General features: G+C 39.9%; 2 protein-coding genes across 2 annotated transcripts in view; both read left to right on the forward strand.

The window, feature by feature from the left end:
* LOC146485171 (uncharacterized) overlaps positions 1 to 23,918 on the forward strand; it is a 28,596-nt gene extending 4,678 nt beyond the window's left edge. Inside the window, exons 4-5 of the mRNA XM_085103541.1 lie at positions 18,306 to 18,539; positions 23,608 to 23,918. Coding sequence (XP_084959667.1) covers positions 18,306 to 18,539; positions 23,608 to 23,918 — 545 coding nt within the window. The remainder of the gene's footprint in view (positions 1 to 18,305; positions 18,540 to 23,607) is intronic.
* LOC146485164 (uncharacterized) overlaps positions 1 to 25,760 on the forward strand; it is a 428,948-nt gene that overhangs the window by 166,735 nt on the left and 236,453 nt on the right. The gene's annotated exons all lie outside the window — the stretch shown is intronic.

The raw sequence follows: 25,760 nt of genomic DNA on the forward strand, positions 1-25,760 counted from the left end.
ACAAGCCAATTAATCAACCAAAACAACCAAGCAACAGAAAAAAAAACAAACAAACCATCCAACCGACAAAAGGAACCAACCAATCAACCAAACCAACCAACCAACCAACAAACAAACCAATCTACCAATCAACCAAACAAACCGATCCAAGCATGCAAGCAAGCACGCTATCAACCAACCAAACAATCAAACAAGCCAACCATCCAACCGACAAAAAAAACCAAACCAACCAACCAAAAACACCAACAAACCATCCAACCGACAAAACCAACAAACCAATCAACCAAACAAATCAAAGAACCAACCAACAAACCAATCTACCAAACAACGAATCAAGCAAGCAAACCAACTAACCTACCAAATGAAACAATCAAACAAACAAGAAAACACACAACCAATCAACCACACCAACCAAACAAGCATTCAATGAATCACCAACCAACCAACCAACCAACTCACACCAACGACCCAAATCAGCCAGCCCAACAAAACACTTAACTGAACAAACCAACGAAAGCAAGCAATCAAACCAACCAGCCAACCGACCAACCAAACCAACCAACCAACCAACCAACAAAACCAACCAACCAACCGACAAAACCAACCAACCAACCAACCAACCAAACCAACCAACCAGCCAACCAACCAAGAAAACCAACCAACCAACCAACAAAACCAACCAACCAACCAACCAACCAAACCAGCCAACCAACAAACAAACCAAACCAACCAACCAACAATTTAGGTCAAAGGACAAAGCCCCGTTCACGGTGTAAAATAACTCAATAAACTTGAAACTTTGCACAAACCTAGACCAACCATCTCAAAAGAAAATTAATACAATAAACATTCCAAACTCGCTGGCTGCGCTCTAAAGCATGCAGATTTGTGTACGCTACTCAAAATGGCTTTGAAACTAATGCCTATTTTCATTAAAATAAAAGTGTTTCTGGTATGTAATTTTCTCTAAATTAAATCTCATATCTCGAAAGACGAAGAAAAGAACTTTATTTGTGCTAAGTTTCAAGCTCTGATTCAAACTCTTTCCCGCTCAAGGAAGATCGAATATGCGTGCGATACTTGCGGCTCGCAATTCACGTCACGAATTATGAGATCAGAACCGATTCAAAAACACTCGACATCTGGAGCCTGTGAATGTTTCCAAACATCACATATTGGTCCTTAAAACTAATCAGACTGACTGAAGACAGCCATTCAATGTTTTTCAATCCTAGATTTCTTTCCTTTCTTTTCATTCTGCTCTAAAATAATATATTTATTCCAGTCAATTAGCCTACGAAACATGTGCAACAAATTTGCATACCATTTCGATGTCGCAGGAAAAAGTAGTGCAAATCAAACTTTATAGCTCCTTTGTCTTCTTTTAAATGAAGCAGTCGATCAGTAAAATGGAGAAAAACGTGTGACTTTGTTCCTGTCGTACTTTCACGGGTTTCGTGGTTGCTATGGTTTCATGGTCTCACGGGTTTCGTAGTTCCATGGTTTCATTGGTTTCGTGGGTTCACTGGTTTCATGGTTTCATTGGTTTCGCGGTTTCACTATTTCATGGTTTCATTAGTTTCGTGCTTTCACGGGTTTCGTGGTTTCGTGGTTGCTATGGTTTCATTGGTTTCGTGCTTTCACGGGTTTCGTGGTTTCGTGGTTGCTATGGTTTCATGGTTTCACGGGTTTCGTGGTTCCATGGTTTCATTGGTTTCGTGGGTTCACTGGTTTCCTGGTTTCACGGGTTTCGTGGTTTCGTGGTTTCATGGTTTCATTGGTTTCGTGGTTTCATTGGTTTCATTGTTTCAACGGTTTCATGGTGTCACGGATTTCGTTGTTTCATGGGTTTCATGGTTTCACAGGTTTCATGGTTTCACTGGTCTCGTGGTTTCGTGGTTTCATTGGTTTCCTGGTTTCACGGGTTTTGTGGTTTCGTGTTTTCACGGGTTTCGTGGTTTCATAGTTTCATTGGTTTCGTGGTTTCATGGTTTCATTGGTTTCGTGGTTTCATTGGTTTCATGGTTTCATGGTTTCATGGTTTCATGGTTTCATGGTTTCATGGTTTCATGGTTTCATGGTTTCACGAGTTTTATGGTTTCATTGGTTTCGTGGTTTCACTGGTTTCATGGTTTCACGGGTTTCGTAGTTTCAATGGTTTCATTGTTGCAATGGTTTCATGGCTTCACGGGTTCGTCGTTTCTATGGTTTCATGGTTTCACTGGTTTCGTGGTTTCACTGGTTTCATGGTTTTATTGGTTTCGCGGTTTCACACGTTTCATGGTTGCACGGGTTTCGTGGTTTTATAGTTCCATGGTTTCATGGTTTCTTGTTTTCGTGGTTTTGCTGGTTTTGTGGTTTCATGGTTTCAATGGTTTCGTGGTTTCACTGGTTTCATGGTTTCACGGGTTGCATTGTTTCAATGGTTTTATTGTTGCAATGGTTTCATGGCTTCACGGGTTTCGTGGTTTCGTAGTTTCACGGATCTCGTGGTTTTATAGTTTCATGGTTTTACATGTTTCGTTGTTTCTATGGTTTCATTGGCTTCATGGTTTCACAGGTTTCATTGTTGCATTGGTTTCGTGGTTTCATTGGTTTCATGGTTTCACAAGTTTCACGGTTTTATTGGTTTCGTGGTTTTATGGTTTCGTGGTTTCACAAGTTTCATGGTTTCATTGGTTTTGTGCTTTGACGGTTTCATTGGTTTCGTGGTTTCACTGGTTTCATGATTTCACAGGTTTCATGGTTTCACTATGTCATGGTTTCATTGGCTTCGTGCTTTCACGGGTTTCGTGGTTCCATGGTTTCATTGGTTTCTTGGCTTCACTGGTTTAACGGTTTCACGGGTTTTGTGGTTTCGCGGTTTCATGGTTTCATTGGTTTCGTGGTTTCACTGGGTTCATGGTTTCATTGGTTTCATTGTCTCAACGGTTTCATGGTGTCACGGATTTCGTGGTTTCATGGGTTTTATGGTTTCACAGGTTTTATGGTTTCACTGGTCTCGTGGTTTCGTGGTTCAATTGGTTTCGTAATTTCACGGGTTTCGTGCTTTCACGGGTTTCGTAGTTTCACGGGTTTCGTAGTTTCATGGTTTCATTGGTTTCGTTGTTACATATTTTCATTGGTGTCATGGTTTCATGGTTAATCATGGTTTCGTGGTTTCATGGTTTCACGAGTTTCATGGTTTCATTGGTTTCGTGGTTTTAATGGTTTCATTGTTGCAATGGTTTCATGGTTTCACTGGTTTTACTGGTTTCGTGGTTTCAGTGGTTTCGTGGTTTCACTGGTTTCATGGTTTCAGTGGTTTTGTGGTTTCACAGGTTTCATGATTTCACTGGTTTCGTGGTTTCGTGGTTTCATAGTTTCTATGGTTTCATGGTTTCGTGGTTTCGCTGGTTTTGTGGTTTCATGGTTTCACGGGTTTCATGGTTTCAATGGTTTTATTGTTGCAATGGTTTCATGGCTTCACGGGTTTCGTGGTTTCATGGTTTCAATGGTTTAATGGTTTCATGGTTTCATGTTTTCACTGGTTTTGTGGTTTCATAGTTTTATGGTTTTACATGTTTCGTGGTTTCTACGGTTTCATTTGTTTCATGGTTTCACAGGTTTCATGGTTTCATTGGTTTCGTGGTTTCACTGGTTTCATGGTTTCATGGTTTCATTGGTTTCGTGGTTTAATTGGTTTCATGGTTTCACAAGTTTCATGGTTTCATTGGTTTCGTGGTTTTTGAGGTTTCATGGTTTCACAGGTTTCATTTTTCATTGGTTTCTTAGTTTCGTAGGTTTCACGGTTTCATTGGTTTCGTGGTTTTATGGTTTCATGGTTTCACAGGTTTCATGGTTTCATTGGTTTCGTGGTTTCACAAGTTTCATGGTTTCCCATGGTCTTATGGTTTCATGGTTTATTATTGTTTTTATTTGTTTTGAGTGGTTTCATGGGTTTTCGTGATATCTCGGGTTTCAAAGTTTCATGGTTTCACTGTTTTGTTTTTATTTTTATTATCATTTAACAGTTTTCTTGGTCTCAATGGTTTCGTGGTTTCACGGTAAGGAAGTTTGGTTACCGTCATGTTTTGGAAACCTGACATTGCAAAGATACGATTTTTGTACTATTTTTGGCGCTTTGCTTTAATTATACTAATCATCATAATCGGTCTTTTGCCGTGAAGATTCCAAGGGGTGGTAGCAGTAGGGAAAAACGTAGCAGGTCCTTTCAGCCTGATCTTCACTGTTCCTTGTTCCCTCTGATTATTTCGTTGTTCTGTTTTTTAAAGTTTTTTTTTATAGCACTTTGCCATTACAAAAGACTACTAGCAGTTAGTTTTATCGATGTCCGTTGAGAGAGTAGGGAGCTTACGAATCGACGACTTTCGCACGACGGCGCCGTTGGGTCACCTTATAGTCCCGCGTCGTCGTCCTGTAGAAATTTGAATGTACGATGAACAGTAAAGACGACGACCTTTATGCGCGACCGGCAAATTTTCCCGCCGTTTCTGAAGTCTGTTTTTATCTTTTGACAAGGCGAGTTGTTTAAACCAAAATGCCTAACTTCAGAGAAACGAGAGCTTGTATCGCATACGCTTATGGAAGCAACTTTATAAACGAACAAGAATTTGCACTTTTGTACGGCTGTCACAAGTCAACAAATCCAGAGTTTCTGTATACTGGAACTATGACAGGTTCGATTTAGACGAGAAATCAAACGACAAATACAAGGCCGAGTTCGTTTCTACAGGGAGGACATTTATAAAATTGCTGAACAGTTGCAGCTACGTGACGAGATAACAACTTACAATGGTTTAGTTGTTGCTTCGGTACCTGCATTATGCATGTATCTCAAGCGCTTTGCCTATCCTTTTCGATATGGAGATTTGTAGAAGGTCGTTTCATGAACGAAAACGGACAAAAAAATTAAAATCAAACGTCAAGGACATCCCCCTAATGTGATACTTAAATTATCTGGCAAAAATACCCGAAGTATCGAGAGAAAACTTTGAAAACCAACTTCACGTCCTCCTGTTTCCAAGACGCCGGCAAATCGCTCTCACCAACGTCGTCGACTTTGGCGCGAAGCTGGCAAGTGCTCAGAAAGGCATGAGCAGTGAGCATGTCACGCAATGTAACGGCAGCGTCGTGCAAAAGTCGTCGATTCGTAAGCTCCCTAGTAGCGAAACAATACACCTTATTACGATTTTCAACACCATTTTGACGAGTAGGCAAACAGGCGTGAAATGAAAGTGTTTGTATGAGGCGATGTCAAATAATCTTATAAAACATCGCTTTTGAAAAAAATCATGAATTGGAAACTTTTGGTGAAACAAAAAAAAAAAAACGTAAAACCATGAAACCAGTAAAACCACGAAACCATGACACCTGTGAAACCACGAAACCAATGAAACCAAAAAACTACGAAACCAAGAAACCCGTGAAACCACGAAACTAGTGAAACCATGACACTAATGAAACCATAAAACCTGTATAACCACGAAACCAGTAAAACCGTGAAACCATTGAAACCAACGAAACTAGCAAAACCACGAAACCCGTAAAACAACGAGTCTAGTGAAACCATGAAACCATGAAAACACGAAACTAGTCAAACTATGAAACCCGTGAAACCATGAAACCCGTTAAACCATGAACCCCGTAAAACCGTAAAACCATTGAAACGATGAAACCATTAAAATCACAAAACAATGAAACCCGTGAAACCAAGAAAACAATGAAACCATAAAAATACGAGACCAGTAAAACCATGAAACCCGTGAAACAACTAAACCCGTGAAACCATGAACCCGTTTAGACAATGAAACCATTAAAACAACGCAGCGAAACCACAAAACCATGAAACCATAAAACCAGTGAACCCACGAAACCAATGAAACCATGGAACCACGAAACCCGTGAATCCATGAAACCATAGCAACCACGAAACCACGAAACCCGTGAAACCATGAAACGCGTGAAAACACAACACCAATGAAACCATGAAACCACAAAACCCGTGAAACAACGATACCACGAAACTAGTAAAACCATGAAACCCGTGAAACCACGAAATCCGTGACACCACGAAACCAATGAAACCATGAAACCATGAAACCCGTGAAACCATCAAACCAGTGAACCCACAAAAACCAATGAAACCATGGAACCACGAAACCCGTAAAGCCATAAAACAATAGAAACCACGAAACCACAAAACCCGTGAAACCATGAAACCAGTGAAACCACAAAACCAATGACACCACTAAACCAATGAAACCATGAAACCACGAAACAACGAAACCCATGAAACCATGAAACCAGTGAACCCACGAAACCAATGAAACCATGGAACCACGAAACCTGTGATACCGTGAAACCATAGAAACCACGAAACCACAAAACCTGTGAAACCATGAAACCACTGAAACCACGAAACCAATGAAACCATGAAACCACGAAACCAGTGAAACCATGAAACCCGTAGAATCACGAAACCCGTGATACCAGTGAAATCACGAAACCAATGACACCACGAAACCAATGAAACCATGTAACCACGAAACAACGAAACCCATGAAACCATGAAACCAGAGAACCCACGAAACCAATAAAACCATGGAACCACGAAACCTGTGAAACCGTGAAACCATAGACACCACGAAACCACGAAACCTGTGAAACCATGAAACCAGGTAAAACACGAAACCAATGAAACCATGAAACCACGAAACCAGTGAAACCATGAAACCCGTGAAACCACGAAACCCTTGAAACCAGTGAAACCACGAAACCAATGACACCACGAAACCAATGAAACCATGAAACCACGAAACCAGTGAAACCATGAAACCCGTAAAACCACGAAACCCGTGAAACCAGTAAAACCACGAAACCAATGACACCACGAAACCAATGAAACCATGAAACCACGAAACAACGAAACCCATGAAACCATGAAACCAGTGAACCCACGAAACCAATAAAACCATGGAACCACGAAACCTGTGAATCCGTGAAACCATAGAAACCACGAAACCACGAAACCTGTGAAACCATGAAACCAGGTAAACCACGAAACCAATGAAACCATGAAACCATGAAACCACGAAACCAGTGAAACCATGAAACCCGTGAAACCACGAAACCCGTGACACCAGTGAAACCACGAAACCAATGAAACCATGAAACCACGAAACAACGAAACCCGTAAAACCATTGAAACCACACAGTGAAACCACGAAACCATGAAAGCATGAAACCAGTGAACCCACGAAACCAATGAAACCATGGAACCACGAAACCCGTGAATCCATGAAACCATAGAAACCACAAAACCATGAAACCCGTGAAACCATTTCCAAAAAACTACGAAACCAAGAAACCCGTGAAACCACGAAACTAGTGAAACCATGACACTAATGAAACCATAAAACCTGTATAACCACGAAACCAGTAAAACCGTGAAACCATTGAAACCACGAAACTAGCAAAACCACGAAACCCGTAAAACAACGAGTATAGTGAAACCATGAAACCATGAAAACACGAAACTAGTCAAACTATGAAACCCGTGAAACCATGAAACCCGTTAAACCATGAACCCCGTAAAGCCGTAAAACCATTGAAACGATGAAACCATTAAAATCACAAAACAATGAAACCCGTGAAACCAAGAAAACAATGAAACCATAAAAATACGAGACCAGTGAAACCATGAAACCCGCGAAACAACTAAACCCGTGAAACCATGAAACCGTTTAGACAATGAAACCATTAAAACAACGCAGCGAAACCATAAAACCATAAAACCAGTGAACCCACGAAACCAATGAAACCATGGAACCACGAAGCCCGTGAATCCTTGAAACCGTAGCAACCACGAAACCACGAAACCCGTGAAACCATGAAACGCGTGAAAACACAACACCAATGAAACCATGAAACCACAAAACCCGTGAAACAACGATACCACGAAACCCGTGAGACTACGATACCATGAGACTAGTAAAATCATGAAACCCGTGAAACCACGAAATTCGTGACACCACAAAACCAATGAAACCATGAAACCACGAAACCCGTGAAACCATCAAACCAGTGAACCCACGAAACCAATGAAACCATGGAACCACGAAACCCGTGAAACCATGAAACAATAGAAACCACGAAACCACGAATCCCGTGAAACCATGAAACCAGTGAAACCACGAAACCAATGACACCACGAAACCAATGAAACCATGAAACCATGAAACCAGTGAATCCACGAAACCAATGAAACCATGGAACCACGAAACCCGTGAATCCATGAAACCGTTTAGACAATGAAACCATTAAAACAACGCAGCGAAACCATGAAAGCATAAAACCAGTGAACCCACGAAACCAATGAAACCATGGAACCACGAAGCCCGTGAATCCATGAAACCATAGCAACCACGAAACCACAAAACCCGTGAAACCATGAAACGCGTGAAAACACAACACCAATGAAACCATGAAATCACAAAACCCGTGAAACAACGATACCACGAAACCCGTGAGACTACGATACCACGAGACTAGTAAAACCATGAAACCCGTGAAACCACGAAATTCGTGACACCACGAAACCAATGAAACCATGAAACCACGAAACCCGTGAAACCATCAAACCAGTGAACCCACGAAACCAATGAAACCATGGAACCACGAAACCCGTAAAACCATGAAACAATAGAAACCACGAATCCCGTGAAACCATGAAACCAGTGAAACCACGAAACCAATGACACCACGAAACCAATGAAACCATGAAACCATGAAACCAGTGAATCCACGACATGGAACCACGAAACCTGTAAAACCGTGAAACCATAGAAACCACGAAATCACGAAACCTGTGAAACCATGAAACCAGTGACACCACGAAACCAATGAAACCATGAAACCACGAAACCCGTGAAACCAGTGAAACCACGAAGCCAATGATACCAAGAAACCAACGAAACCATGAAACCACGAAACAACGAAACCCGTGAAACCATTGAAACCACGCAGTCAAACCACGAAACCATGAAACCATGAAACTAGTGAACCCACAAAACCAGTGAAACCATGGAACCACGAAACCCGTGAATCCATAAAACCAAAGAGACCACGAAACCATGAAACCCGTGAAACCATGAAACGCGTGAACCCATGAAACCACGAAACCCGTGAAACCACGATACCACGAGACTAGTAAAACCATGAAACCCGTGAAACCACGAAATCCGTGACACCACGAAACCAATGCAACCATGAAACCACGAAACCCGTGAAACCATCAAACCAGTGAACCCACGAAACCAATGAAACCATGGAACCACAAAACCCGTGAAACCATGAAACCATGAAACCATAGAAACCATGAAACCAATGAAACCATGAAACCTCAAAACCCGTGAAACCAGTGGACCCACGAAACCCGTGAAACCATAAAACCATAGATACCACGAAACCACAAACCCGTGAAACCACGAAACCAATGACATCATGAAACCACGAAACCCGTGAAACCATGAAACAATAGAAACCACGAAACCACGAATCCCGTGAAACCATGAAACCAGTGAAACCACGAAACTAATGACACCACGAAATCAATGAAACCATGAAACCATGAAACAGTGAACCCACGAAACCGATGAAACCATTGAACCTCGAAACCTGTGAAACCGTGAAACCATAGAAACCACGAAATCACGAAACCTGTGAAACCATGAAACCAGTGAAACCACGAAACCAATGAAACCATGAAACCACGAAACCAATGAAACCATGAAACCAGTGAAACCACGAAACCAATGACACCACGAAACCAACGAAGCCATGATACCACGAAACAACGAAACCCGTGAAACCATTGAAATCACGCAGTCAAACCACGAAACCATGAAACCATGAAACCAGTGAACCCACGAAACCAATGAAAACATGGAACCACGAAACCCGTGAATCCATGAAACCATAGAAACCACGAAACCATGAAACCCGTGAAACCATGAAACGCGTGAACCCATGAAACCACGAAACCCGTGAAACCACGATACCACGAAACTAGTAAAACCATGAAACCCGTGAAACCACGAAATCCGTGACACCACGAAACCAATGCAACCATGAAACCACGAAACCGGTGAAACCATCAAACCAGTGAACCCACGAAACCAATGAAACCATGGAACCACGATACCCGTTAAACCATGAAACCATGAAACCAATGAGACCATGAAACCTCAAAACCCGTGAAACCAGTGAACCCACGAAACCCGTGAAACCATAAAACTATAGAAACCACGAAACCACAAACCCGTGAAACCACGAAACCAATGAAACGATGAAACCACGAAACCCGTAAAACCATGAAACCATAGAAACCACGAAACCACGAATCCCGTGAAACCATGAAACCAGTGAAACCACGAAATCAGTGAAACCATGAAACCCTTGAAACCGCGAAACCCGTGAAACCATGAAACCAGTGAAACCACGAAACCAATGAAACCATGGAACCACGAAACCCGTGAAACCATGAACCCACGAAACCCGTGAAACCATAAAACCATAGAAACCACGAAACCACGAAACCAATGAAACCATGAAACCACGAAAACCGTGAAACCATGAAACCAATGAACCCACGAAACCAATGAAACCATGGAACCACGAAACCCGTGAAACCATAGAAACCACGATACCACGAAACCCGTGAAACCATGAAACCATAGAAACCATGAAACCGCGAAACCATTGAAACCATGAAACTCGTGAAACCTTGAAACCATGAAACCATCAAACCATGAAACCATAGAAACCACGAAACTGCGAAACTGCGAAACCAATGAAACCATGAAACTCGTGAAACCATGAAACCTTGAAACTATGAAACCATGAAACCTCGAAACCAATGAAACCATAGAACCATGAAACCACGAAACCAGTGAAAGAATGAAACCAGTAAAACCACGAAACCAGTGAAACCATGAAACCATGAAACCATGAAACTAATGAAACCATGAAACCACGAAACCAATGAAGCCATGAAACCATGAAACCACGAAACCACGAAACCATGCAACCATGCAACCATGAAACCACTGACACCGTGAAACCATGAAACATTGACCCACAAACCATATTAACCTACCCATGAACCATGAACCAAAGAACCTTACTTCCTACGTAAGCATAGGCTATCCTAATTAGCATATATTTGTGCTTCGTAACACCAAGTTGTAACCCAAGTATCGCACGCATATTCGATCTTCCTTGAGCGGGAAAGAGTTTGAATCAGAGCTTGAAACTTAGCACAAATAAAGTTATTTTGTTCGTCTCTCGAGATATGAGATTTAATTTAGAGAAAATCACATACCAGAAACACTTTTATTTTAATGAAAATAGGCATTAGTTTCAAAGCCATTTTGAGTACACTGTAAATCGAAAAGATCTGTTTTAGCCCCCAAAATGGGGCCGTTTCAGTGAGCAAAATACAGTGCTATTTTTGGGGCTAATTTAGCCCATTTGGAATGGAACTGTTTCGGCCCCAGTAAACGGGGCTGAGATAGCCCTTCATAAGGTAGCCGAAACGAAGACACAGAGGGGCTATTTTGGAAAAATGAGGGGCTCTTTTGGCTTTTAAAAGGGTTGAAATGGTGCACTTGGAAGGCCAAAATAGCCCTTTTGGAGCCGTTTCATGCCTTCAGAAAGGAGGAAAATTGGCCCATATTTTGTGGCCGATTTAGCCCAATTTATACTCAAAACAAACGTTCTCTAAAGGACTAAATTGGTACCAACATGTCTGAAACGACATTATTTATAAGAGCTGTTTTGGTCCTTAATTATGTGAAATAGCCCTCTTACAAGAACTAAAATGGTTCTTAGAATGCCTCGAAATGGCCCCATAATTGAGCCATTTTGAACCTGTATAAAGGGGAAACAATGGGCGACTGATATAGCCCATATAATTACCAAAATGAATACGCATTTAGGGCTGAATCAACTCCAATATAGCCACAAGGACACTTCACTTTAAAACTGCTTTAGATTCAAGAGAGTCAGAAACAGCTATATTAGAGGGCTAAAATCAACTACTGCTTACCCTAGAATGGTTTTAATTTTCTGGTTGATTAACACTCATTATACTTCCCTATAATACACGAAACTGATAAATATATACACAAGAGAAACATTTTGTGAACAACACAACATTATGTTATTCTCTCACTTTAATTTTTTTGGCAAACCAAACTAAAACACAAAATGACTGCTAAGCCTCCTCTAAAAAAAAGGACAACATGGCTTTGCTGCCTTTATATACCATGTCGAATATATAAAACAACAACAGCAAAGCCCTAATGCTGTCCATGATATCTGGTGAGGAATACTGTACAAAACCTTTCCTTAAAATGCAATATAGAGTTTGTCAGAGTCAAAGCCTTCCCCTATACCAACAATTTGGAGTTGCGTAAAAATGGCGAGGTCATCATCAACTGAAGCAGTTCTCTGTAAAACAGAAAAAAAAAATGAAAGATGAGTCACCTTACAAGGTACAATTGACCAACTAAAGGGCGATTTAGACGGTACGATTTTGCCTATGATTTGTCGCATGCGACACGCTTACGCCATACCTACAACACGAATCGCGTCGTGTAAATCAACCTACAACATCCTTATGACAGACGCACATAACACGAAAAATGTCGTAGGATTTGAAAACATGTTTTAAAATCCTACAACAATCGTAGGTAAAGGCAATGTTGAGTGGGGAGAGTTGTGTACGATTTTTACATGACGCAAGCAGCGCACGCTCTAGAAATCGCATGCGACAGTCGTAAGAGAAAATCGTACCGTTTAAATCGCCCTTAAAACTGCAAGTAAAAATGAATACTAATAACATGATGATGAAACACTGGAAGCCAGGTATAGAGATACAAAAGACAGGGAAGTTGTTACTGATGGCTGCTGAGTGATAGAAATCAACAAAAAAGTCTGTGCAAAACAAGTAACTGATAACTATCACTGTTAAAGGCCCTCACATGGCATACTTTTAGAAATTTTAGACCGGTTTATTGACATTTTAGCATAAAATAAAGGTTAATGTTGGCAAGCAACAATTATTGAGCCCGCACTATTATTGCAGTCTACCCTAAACATGTGATTTCCATATATGGCAGTCTGCCTTGCATTTTATTCTGTTCCAGTCTTTTCAATCGCCACTTTCTTGGAAGGCTGCAAATGGAGCAGCAGCAAAGTTTTCCCCTCCCACCCTCCCATTTTCTCTTGTTGCTTGCCTTCTCTTATCCTTTCTATTTTTGTTCACTGCATTTTGTTCTATCTCTTGTCAGTTATTCAGAGATGTTTAATAAAATAATTAAGGGCGTGGAATTGCTGCCTGCGGCACCCCTTCAGCCCTGTGCTGAAGCCCCCCGTCAGGGAGGGGGAGCTATAGGATTTGCTGGACTTGGTTAACTTGGCCCAAGGACATTATGCCGGCCATGCATTTTCACGTGTGAACTATGACCACCTTCCCCCCCCCCCCCCCCCCTTGCAGTACAGGCATGAGGCACCCCCTCGGTATGGCACCATGTACCGAGGCCCCTCATTCGGTTATCATCCGGTCGGGTGGGTTTTATCCGAGCCTTGCTGGTATATTCCCTGCCCAACTTTTCCAACAAAAGAATACTGTGTTTTCTTTGTGTTTGCGCGCCATAACATTAACACGACAAGGTTTTTGAGCCTAGCACTCCTAAATTTTGCCCGCCACTGTCCCATTTTCACTACAAGATTTGAAATGGTTACCGATAATTCAACGACAATCTATTAGGGCGACCTTGCCTCCACAGAACAGGTTTTGCCATGTTTTTTCCTGACACAGAGGCGTCTAGCCTTTCAGACGACGCCATTTTGTTTGTTGAAGGACATGTGCACACGTGCGACTGAATTTGGCACGCTGGCGCATTTTTTGGCAGGCCGAGGCTACCTTGCAAGGAAGTCTCGGCCTGCCTAGGTTTTAGGCATACAGGCCGATGAACTTTACTTTAACATGGCAAAATTAGGAGTGCAGTACCATAAATTATTGCCCCACATGCCAAAATTTAGGAGTGCTGGGCCCAAAAACCTTGTAATGTAAACCGGGCTTTTATCTAGTCTGTTTGCCTCAGGGTCCAGTGGCCAAAAATAAACTGCTAGATACTCTTTGCCTAGCTACACATGATGGCAAGTTCATGATCAATTTTTATTTCTGTACCGTGCTGGTAAAGACACTTGATAATAGTGTTCCTAAATTGAAGATAACCAATTACTTGGCATCAGAAGAAGAAAGAAAAAAGTCCTTGTATAAGTTGCAATCACAAAAACTATATCCAGAGCAAAAACAATTATGGATAATATAAGACAGGTATGCTAATATATTTTTGACAATCCACCCTAAGACCAAAAGATATAACATAGGAAACCCTTAAGAGCTTCTGGTAAAATGCAGTAAGATGAGTTACTGTCAAAATAATATTGTAAACTACTCCTCAATCACACACAAACATACCAAAATTACTTGATGGCGTGGGTTACAACATAATAAATGACAATGCTTAATACAAATACTAACCTCATTCCTAGAGTCTAACTTCTTCCTGAGAACAGGGTTTTGCTCACAAATGACAGATGTATCTCGACCACAGTATCACATGCAAAGGTAAAAAATAAATAAATAATTATTTAAGGCATTGCATTTACTGTAAAGTGATCAAACAACGTACAACAATTCATCAGCAAAACACTTCGCACTTAACTGCAAGGAAAATTAGAAAGGAAAATTAAAAATTAATACTTTGAAACAATGCATCTATAGTAATTTGATCAATCAATGCCTAACAGTTAGGATTCCTCAGCAAAAAGCTTCGCACCTAACTGGCATATACCTTGATCATAGTACCACAGAGCAAGGAAAATTAGAAATTATTAGTTTGAAACAATGCATCTATAGTAATTTGAACAATCAATGCCTAACAGTTAGGATTCCTCAGCTAAAAGCTTGGCAAGATTTCCGCACACCCCCATGCATGTAGCAAGGAAAGTTATAAATTGATAGTTTGAAACAATGCATCTAAAGCAATTTGATCAATTGTTTAAAAACTGTTTTTAAAAACATTTGAACCGACTTATCATAACAAATAGACTTGCATTGCTACGAGGAATAAATAAAAATGATAAAGTTAAGCTGCAGCTTGTATATTCCCGGGGTAATCAATCGATAATATCGATAATCGATAGCATTCGATAACAATCGATAAAAATCGATTATTTTTTTCGAAATTCGATAAAATATTTCGTTGTGAGTAATTGATAATTATCGATTTTTGAATCAGGGCTATCGATTTTAGCGAAACTGAATTATCGTTCTAATTTTCGAAACGGCAACACCTAAAGATATTAAAGAACTCACAGAGACACTTATAACAACTTGCCTGTTCGTAAAACGATATAAATTGCTTCATCTTTTCTACAAACTTTTAGTATTACTCAGCGTGTGTTGTATTTGAATGAAATCCGATATAGATCCGTGGTTGATTATTCCCCTATTTTTTTATTTGCTGATGTAACACAATCGCACGCTCGTTGCTCTTTCACCCAGTCTTTAAAGGGAAATATTTTCGTGATTTTTTTTAGTAAAGATATAAACAAATTATCTAGACGCCCTCGGGCTCCCCATATTTCTTAGGTTAAACGTGGTTTCAAAACCAACGGAACAAAGGAAGAGAAAAAATTTAGACGACAATCTTGAAGCCGAGAACCCGGAAAAGGAAAAATAATTTACGTTTGTAATCGAACCCGATTAATCGAACAATAAAATCAGGAAGAAAATCATAATGCAGTCTCTTTGGTCTCTTGTACAGTGTTTGTCAACAAATCATTTCATTGCCGCCTTTGAAATCTACATTTAAAGAGTCACAATCAAACTCTCCCTCAACGGAAACAGGATAATTTTTATCGATTCAATAACGATCGATGAATCCGATAAAATCGATAACATTAACACTTCGTCGGCGTGTGAGTATCGAATTTTATCGATTGACCGATAAAATTAATATCGTTTAAGTTCAATTTATCGATAGATATCGATTTATCGAATGATTTTCCGATATGAATTTTTATCAATTGACTACCCCGGGTATATTTCATTCTAAGGAGAATCTGGTGCAAATGGCAATTCAATTTTTACAAGTCGCTTAATTACCAAAAATCCCACGGCAGAAGAACTATCAGCACCGCTATCAGATACTACACTCTGCGCAGTAAATTTAGGGAATAAGTTACGAGCAGAATTCAAGGCTACAAAACTTATGGAAAGATTACCTAAAAGATATTGTGCAAGCATCACGCTCTGTTGCAAATGTGTTTGTGGTAATATACGATCCGACAGTAAAGAGAAAATCATAAATCGCAAATTATTAACACAAGGAAATCGGCTGTCCATGATTTGACTTTCCTATTGCAGTCAAATCGCCAAGACTAGTGGACATCAAACTAAAAACCTTAGTTTGAACAATTTTCCGTTTAAACCCTCCCGCCTGAAAAATTTGTCATGCGCGTTTAGTGAGTAGGCTCTCAAAGATTTCTTGGAGTGACGTATGCTCGTATCCAGGCTCCTTCCACTGGCGGAAATTGCCCTCCTATATCATGGTCGCCAGTGAACAATCTAAAAAAAAAAACAAAAAGAAAAGTAAGAAGATTATTTTTACCGGGCTTTAATTCCAGCTCAGTTGCAAATGTTAAAGCAAGCTCGGACTCAAGTACTACTTACTTGATATTCTTTCGATGGTTGCCGGTGAAGACGTTCCTGGCTTCCAAGCCATGTCTTAATTTCCTTTTTACTGAACGTTTTGGCGAAGTTCTCCATCGTAAAGCGGTCAGCAAATAATCACAGAGACTGAAATGGACTACTGCATGCTTCCAGAATATATAACCTCGGTTCGGTGAATGAAAAGGACTCAATAGTAAGCAAATGCAGCTTTTTTCCACAACTGGACTAAACGCGGGATTTTATTGGACAACGGTAATCATGCACCACAATTCAGAAGAAGGTGGAAATTATAAAGTAAATTTTCCCACAAAATTCTCCCTGTCACAATTTTCCTTTACGTTAAAATTCAGTATATGGACCCTAATTTGGACCCATCTTGGCTTGATTGGAAATGGTTATACCATTCGGAGTCAAAATGGCTCAAGTGATTGGGGCCATTTTGCGTTGTAACAAATTGGCTCTGTTCTTCGATGTCTAAACGACTCCATTAATAGGAGCCGAGACGGCCCTACATTGGAGTTAACTAGACTTGAACGGAAATGGTTCCACTAATTTGAGACAAAACAGCTGTAGTGATAAGGGCCGATACGCACCCAGGGGCCGAATTATTTTCCACTGTGTTCCAAATCGGTTTTTGGTGGGGCTAAAACGGCTTTTATTGGGGTCGATATGAACCCACTTGACAAAATGGACCCACGAAGAGTCAAATCAGCTCCAGGGGCCATAGAGCTGAAACGGCACTTTGGGGCTGAAACAGATCTTTTGAATTTACAGTGTAGCGTACACAAATCTGCATGCTTTAGAAAACAGCCAGCGACTTTGGTTAGTTTATAGTATTAATTTTCTTTTGAGATGGTTGGTCTAGGTTTGAGTAAGGTTTCAAGTTTATTGAGTTATTTTACACCGTGAACGGGGCTTCGTCCTTTGACCTAAATTTTCGCAATTTTTATCGGCCTGTGACCGCACCTAGGCCGCATTTCAAACTCTTGCAATTTTCTCAAAAAATAAAATACCTTGGAACTTTAAAAATATGATTTTCGAAAATAGTTAATCAAAGGATATCTTCAGACGAAATATCAGAAATTCGACCAAGTGTTCGCTGAAATGCAGTTCTTGATTCTTACAGGCAGCCGCTCTTAAGTTATGTAAACGTAATATGTCAGCAATAAATTCATGACTTTTTTTGGCAGAAATCAGCCCTTTTCGATTCATGCTTTTTTTATATTAAGTTTAAATGCGCAGAGAACTACCTAACATTTAAAATTTTGCGAAGAAAGAAAACTCAGCTACAGTGCAAATGCCGTTTTTAACGACACCAACGGATCGTGCAATTGCACATGCAGGCCAGCATACACTTGGGACGGGAAAAACTGCACAAGTTTACTAAAGACATAACCATTGTTCATAAATTCCTTGCACCTGGTGTTGTCTAAGTCATACTTTCCTGAGTAATTAAACCTCCCTTACTACCATTAATTCTAATTTTTGTTTTCAGGATTTTCGCTCAATTCTAAAATAATTTCTAACAACGAGTTTTACCTCAGCAATCTCTCTATGTTTCTTGCGCCTGCTGTTGGAAACGATTCTAAGTGGCTACTGTGCTACCGCGCCTCCACTCATGGATGGAACGTCAGTGAATTCCACAGCAGGTGTGATGGAATAAATCACACCGTCACCATCATTAAAGTAAAGCAATACATATTCGGAGGATACACGGATATAGCTTGGGGTAAATATCTGTTATTTACTGGTCAGAAGGTCCGTATATGAAAAATGTGCCCTAGATCTTAAGTTTAGCCGAGGGTCGTTCTCACTGCTGAGGGCACAGAACCGGCTTGCTATAGTTACCTGCCAAGTGCGATAAATAACATTTTCATTTCTTCCTGTCTTTGTAATTTGGCAACGAAGCGTTTTCCTCGTTTTTTTTTACTTAAGCGCGGGAAAATTGTTCCTACTTCGCACGTCATTTGCAATGGTTTTGTTTGTCGGTAAACGAGGAAACGAATTTCAATATAAAAGATGACAACAATTATGGATTACAAATGGAGATAAACGTCAAAACTTTGGGCATAAAATTTACGGCATCTTATTAAACAAAGCGGAAAAAAAGAAAAGTTAAGGACGGCTCCTCCTAACTACGAAGTATTTTTGTGCAGTCTATGACTATACAAAAAAGGAGATCTTGGCAAGGTCTGTTCAAGTTCAAAAAGAACGTTGTAGGTAACCACGCATTTTCAGAGATAACTAAGAAACAATTATTCTAAACAGCAGTAAAATACAAAGTAATGTATGGCAGTTTTTTTTTCCCAAATTGAAGCCTCGTTATATCTGAAAAATGCATGGTTACTCCCAATTTTGTTTTTGGATACCAAGAGCACTTGCTAAGTTCTGCTCTCCCCGCATAGTTTTAAACCACGAAAAAATAATCCTGTATAAGTAGGCACCACCCATAGGAAATCCGAGTATCTCGAAATGCGCGGAACGTATGCGCAGTAACAAAAGTAGGCACCGTCCTTAAATCACTTAAGGCAGCAATCAAAGTAGCAATATAAGGACCGAATTAAGCCCCGTTAGGGACTAAGTAAGCACCAGCAATGGACTAGGTGCATTTGGTAAGATTCCTTCCTGTATGCTAATAAGTGGATAGGTTTACAATGAGTGTCACTCCTAAACAATAGAGGAGAGAGAAACAGTAGTCTTGCCCAAGCTCGCCCTCATTTGTTCATAGTAATCCCTATCCGCTGACTGGTAGTTTTAAACATCTATCATTATTTTCAAAATGAAAGCGCCAACGTTCAAGCCTAGCCATTCCTTGCAATTGCAAACAAGTGCAAAGATGTCTTTTTCTCGAAGACGTTCATCGTCGTCACCTCTAATTTTCTGTTACAAGATGGTCCCAAACATTCAAGTCGAATTGTAAAACGAGTCGCGTGTTCCCTTCCACGCACAGTTTCCAAGGCTATTATGTTAAGTCAGTTGTTTTTTTTTTTGGCGGTTAAACCGCTCTGTAAAACAAAAAAACAGTTTTTTGTCGACTATGTTTATTACAGTGCTCCGAATGAGAACACTCCAGTTCATTGACTCATTGCTGCTAAATTGTGCATGGTAATAATAGCGCGCACAAATTAAACAGCCACACACACACTCATTTTGGTGAGAATTCTTTATTTTAATTGCTCAACAGTTCATGCACGAACAGGAGCCATAATTAGGGATGGATACCGTAACGAGAGATGCCCTTTTGACTTACAGGCTTCTCCCCATGTGTTGTACCAAAAAATCCATTTTTAGAAAAAATTTCGCCATACGCGAGTGCGCGCAGGTTCGCCCGTGGAGAAATTGAAATCTTTTTCTACCCGTTCAAAATGTCGTCCAAATTTTAAAATTCTACCAGGGAATATTTCATCAGTGCCCACATTTAAGGAATTAGACTCTCACAACGAAAAGGTAATTATTGAAGAAGACAAGTAAAGTTGGAATAAAAGCATATTGATCCCGACTCTCACATTTAAGACAAGAAGGTGCCAGAACGGTGGCGCTGCGTGCATCGCTACAGTTGAATGAATGAAAAAAGCTTAAACTTTACGGATCAGTGCACTCAGACACTTAACTTAAGTTTTTTTTTCTCAGCTGCTTTCTGTCACTTTTGCCAGCACGATAAGGTTCAAATAGTACCCGAAAATGTCTAAAGCTCAGTTATTTGTTCTTTAAGAAAGTCTAAGCAGTTGTGGAAAGTCATGATGCTGCAAAGTTGTTACGCAGTTTTCGCAATCTCCATAAGCTTATTGAGCTCTATCAGCTTTCACTGTTTTCTTGCTCATGTTAAACTGTAAAAATTGAAATCAAGTTTCGTGGCCATGCAAAGGAAGAAGCAAAACAACTACCGGCTACAGGTATGGACTTTCTAACCAGGACAGAAATACGCTAAAAAATTATACTAACTTTATAGCTTCTTATATTCGTAAAACCGAAACCGGTTTCTTGGCTATAAACAAAGCCTATTACTGATGCCTGGATATAAACAGTGCAGGATGCATTTGATTGTGAATGACACCGAGTTGAAACATTTGGATTGGTTTCTGGGTTTTAGTCAAGATTCGTCACTTCGAAATAAGGAAAAAAATCTCTTCCGTCATTTCGTTTTAAACTCCCGCAGACGTGCATAATAAATTTAATATCGTTTGTCTGCTAGTAGTTTTGTTTCGCGTCTTCCCGCAGTTCTTAAGTTCTACCGGATGTATTTTACGAATTATTAGCTTACTTTGATGTTAATGTTGAGGAAATTTATCTCGCGAACTTGAAAAAAGAAAGTTTGAAAACAGATAAGAACGTGTTTACAGCTTTATTATATTGTTCCTTTGATCACCGGTTCCATAGAACTAAACAACTAATAAACGAATGAACATTAATCTCAAGTCTTACGTGTAATACTTCTTGAAAGCAGTACGCCAACAGCCTTCACAGGAAGCAGTAAGCTTTTCGGCGAAAAGAAGTAACCGACAAATTCACTTCTGACCGATGTTAAAAAAAAATTGGCACTGATCAATTTGTCAGCTTTTACCTAGCCTCCCTCAAATATCTTAGCGATAGCGATCTTTTAGTTAACTGTCAATCTGGGTTTAGATCACTTCATAGCACAGTAACGTCCTTGCTTGAAGCTTCTAACAGTCAGTTGGTCTGTCAATATTGACAACGGTCTTATAAATGGTGTAATCTTCATAGACTTAAAAAAGGCTTTTGACACCATTGACCACAAGATTCTTTTACGAAAGCTAGCTAGTTATGGCATTGATCATAGGGCCCTAAAGTGGTTTGACTCCTATCTAAGCGATCGTCAACAAAAGTGTGTAGTTAATGGTGAGCTGTCTGGTGCGCGTGCTGTTACCTTTGGTGTCCCACAGGGAAGCGTCATTGGTCCACTTCTTTTCCTGATCTATATTAACGACTTGCCGAACTGTCTAAGTAAGGCGTTACCACGAATGTACGCCGACGATACAAGTATCAGCATTGCCGCCAGCAGCTTACCAGAGCTTGAATCAGTACTAAACACTGAACTAGCTAACCTTCATGAATGGCTCAATGTAAATAAGCTCAGCCTGAATATTGCCAAAACGGAAGTAATGTTAATAGGCTCACGGCAGAGACTTGCTAGTACTACGATTGGCCATTCACTTACTGTACAAATTGAAGGTCACGAAATTGATAGAGTGCCCCACACCAAATCCTTAGGACTTTACATCGATCAAAATCTTTCGTGGTCCAAACATGTTAATGAGACTGCCAAGATTATCTCCCTTGGCATAGGTGCACTTAAAAGACTGAGGCCGTTCATTTGCGACCATACAGAAATATTATTATATAGAGCCCTTATTGAACCATATTTTGATTATTGCTGTCCTGTGTGGGACGGTCTCAGCAACGAATTAGCTGACAAATTACAAAAGCTTCAAAATCGCGCCATTCGGGTCATAACGAAGTCAGATTACTATTCTAGCGCTACCGCTCTACGCGGTTAGCTGGGATGGGATAATCTCTGTACCAGAAGGAAGAAGCAAAAATTGAAAATCATGTTAAAAACTTTCAATAATCAGTCTCCGGAGTACCTGAAAGGCCTATTTAAACCCTTCAGCACGGACTATAGACTTAGAAATAGTGACAACAAATTGGCTCTGCCTAAGCCTCGTACCGATTTTTTGAAACGTAGTTTCTGCTACAGTGGGGCACATTTGTGGAACAGCCTTCCATCTAACGTCAGAGCCATTAGATCTTTTACTAATTTCAGAAATGAGATAGATCGCCAATTGTCCTCCTCGTACTCCCACACGGCAAACATGTAAACCAGTTTTAATTTTAAATTTTTATCTTGTAACTGATGTTGTTACCGTGTCTAAATAAAGTTTATGTATGTATGTATGTATGTATGTATGTATGTATGTATGTATGTATGTATGTATGTATGTATGTATGTATGTATGTATGTATGTATGTATGTATGTATGTATGTATGTATGTATGTATGTATCCCACGCAATCGTTTTTAGGGGACTCGTATTACCTCCTCCCCACAAAGGAGGTAATACGACTTCCCTAACAACGACCGCGTGGGAGGCTAGAATGTCATTTTTAATGTTCTCTCATCCTTGTGTGTGATTGCTTAAAAATCGTTACATCGACGCAGAGTCTTTTGCATGCTTTCGTTCAAGAGAAATCTTGTGATTGCATATTGACCAAAGTTTACAGTTATCTTCCTCTTCCTCCTCCTCCGTCTCCTCATATCTATTTTCCCTCCTCCTCTTCTACATTTCTATCTTGACTGGAGTTGCCATTAAAAGAAATTTAAATGAAAAGGCTTTTGATTCTTCTACTTTTTTCCAATATCAATTTCGGCAACAATTTGTAAACGATAACTTGGCATCTTTGAGTCATAAATGAAACACGAAAAAAAACAACGTGCTAAGTTGAGTTTTCGCTTTTTTACAACTAGCTGAGTAACCAAAACTAATCGACTAGCACACGTATTTTTATTTATTTATTTATTTATTTATTTATTTAATTTTCACAAAAATGCACTTGATCATGATTTTGGTTAACCTGTATCACTGCGATTTGTGAAAACTAACAGTCTATTCATTTGACTAATAACATAACCACCTTTGGAAGAGTTTTAATCAAACTGTAAAACAGCTTTTAGATGAAAATTTTATGCACTTTTAAAAAATTGATATCGCTAAAAAAGTATGATAAAGCGATGTTAATGTTGTTATTTCTTACTTTGTTTCTATTTTCTTGTTCTTCAGAGTCCAGTGGTGGCTACAGTTACACTTCCAATGCTTTTATTTTTTCCTTGAGCAACAAAGAAGGCCTTAAGCCATTTAAAAGCAACGTGAGAAGGCCAGAATACGCAATTTACAGGAGCTCAAAGTATGGTCCAAGATTTGGTAGCAGAGTCGGCATCATCATTGTAAATCACGCGAACAGAAACAAATATTCACGCGCATACCTTGGCTATTCCTACCCTGCACTAAGTGAAGTAATGGACCGGCGAACAATCCTGGCTGGGGATGTTTTCTTCTACCCAGATGACTGGGAGGTATTCTACCTTGCCTAAACCCTTTTCAAAGAATCACTACCCTCTTAAGAGCGGGTTTCCACAAATATCGACCGAAATCAACTTTTGGTGGCACAAGTCAAAAAATCGATTTCGCTCATATTTTGCTCATAGGTAGGCCTTAGTAAGAAACAAAACGGGCAGTAGTTAGTTTTTCCAAATACGGCTTCCTTACGCCTAAACAAGCGAAAAACGATTTACAGTTCAGTTGAGTTCAAAATGGGCAGAATTTTCCTTTACTTTGGCCGACCGCGTATCAATCCACACCCAGTCACGGATCATGAAATAACATCTATTGCTTTTCTAGGTCTTCTTCTTCTGTTCTACAGAAAAACATTCAAAAGTTGGGTTACTTTTATGCCCCAAACAGATCTAGAACAACATGCTATAAATGCAAATTTTTAACAACCAAATTTTCGAACTGAAATACCGGCAATTTTACCCATGGGCGATAACTTAGATTATCATAAAATGACTTTCTATGGCTTCACTGTGTACTTATCAATCATAACAACAAAACAAAACTTTGGGTAAATTATTTTAAGTGATCCGCAGGGCCTCGAATTTATCACCTACCTTGTCGAAAATCTGGCATTCGCGTTGTAAACAATGGCGTGACACAGCCGATGACCGCGAACTACGAAAGCCAAAAAGAGGATAAAAAACGTGCGTCAATTTGAGACACAAAGGTACGGAAACTAAGCTGATACCTTAATGAAAAATCCAACATAAGTTTTGACCATCTTCTTCATCTATTCCCGCTCGATAAGCATATAAGAGAGGTTAAGAGTTACGTTTACGGCAAACGGTAAACGGCAGAAATGACCACGTGACCATGTTTATCCTTCATTTGCCGCTCGCTGTTTTCAGTTTCTCAGTAAAATTGAGTAGGTTTGTATCGGCGTATCAGAATTATTTTGCGCTATTCTTATCTTTGTACTCTTCATTTCAAGAAAACATGAACGCGAATCTCAAGTTTGTCGTTTGCCGTAAACGCGATTCTTAATCTCTCTAAGTCGACGACGAGGTTTTCAGTATTTCATGATCATTTCATGCTCGTTTTAACAAGAATTTAGCATCAAATTCTTCATTAACCCGCACTGGGGTTATTTCTGTACTTTTACTCTCTGAGTAACAAAACAATCCAGTTTACGAATTAATAAACATTTCTTTTTTTCTTAATAAACAACTTGCAAGCTAGCTACACTGTTGCGTGACAACCATGAACCGGAAGTGTCACCATAAAGATTTGTATGTTTCAATGTATGTTTTAAAGGGGATAAAGACGATTTTAAGTGACTAGTTTTCGTAACTAATGTCCGTTTGCTTCAATACTTTCGCACGCAGAATAAATACTCATAAACGGGCACATTATATTTGAAGTCCAAAAGAGCATAACATCACCATTTAAATGCCGTCAAATTTGGTCGGTACGTTTGTAAATTAAGTCCAAACACCTGATAAAGAGGAAAGGAGTTCTTTCTGGAGAGAAACGAAAAAGAACTGACAAAGAACATTGTGTCAACAATATTAAATCACGAAGTAGCAATAACGACATGCTACGGCTCCTACATTTGGTATTTCTGTGTCTACCTTCTCTCCACGAATACCGTAAACCGCCGCTTATAAGCCCTGGAGCCCGTTTCTCGAAAGTCCCGGTAACTTACCGGGCCTGATAAGTGTCTTTGGTGATAAATGTTTCTCAAAAGCTTAGCCCAAATCGTCATTGTCTTGATGTTTTCTGGCGTTAAAAAAATGACCCTCGTTCCCTACATCTTGAAAACCATAACATGACTTGTGCTGGTCAATATTCTTTGTACAGGACACACTGAGGACAGCAGA

The sequence above is a fragment of the Pavona decussata genome, unplaced genomic scaffold (genome assembly GCF_977016875.1).
Source record: "Pavona decussata unplaced genomic scaffold, jaPavDecu1.1 SCAFFOLD_27, whole genome shotgun sequence".
Lineage (NCBI taxonomy): Eukaryota > Metazoa > Cnidaria > Anthozoa > Scleractinia > Agariciidae > Pavona > Pavona decussata.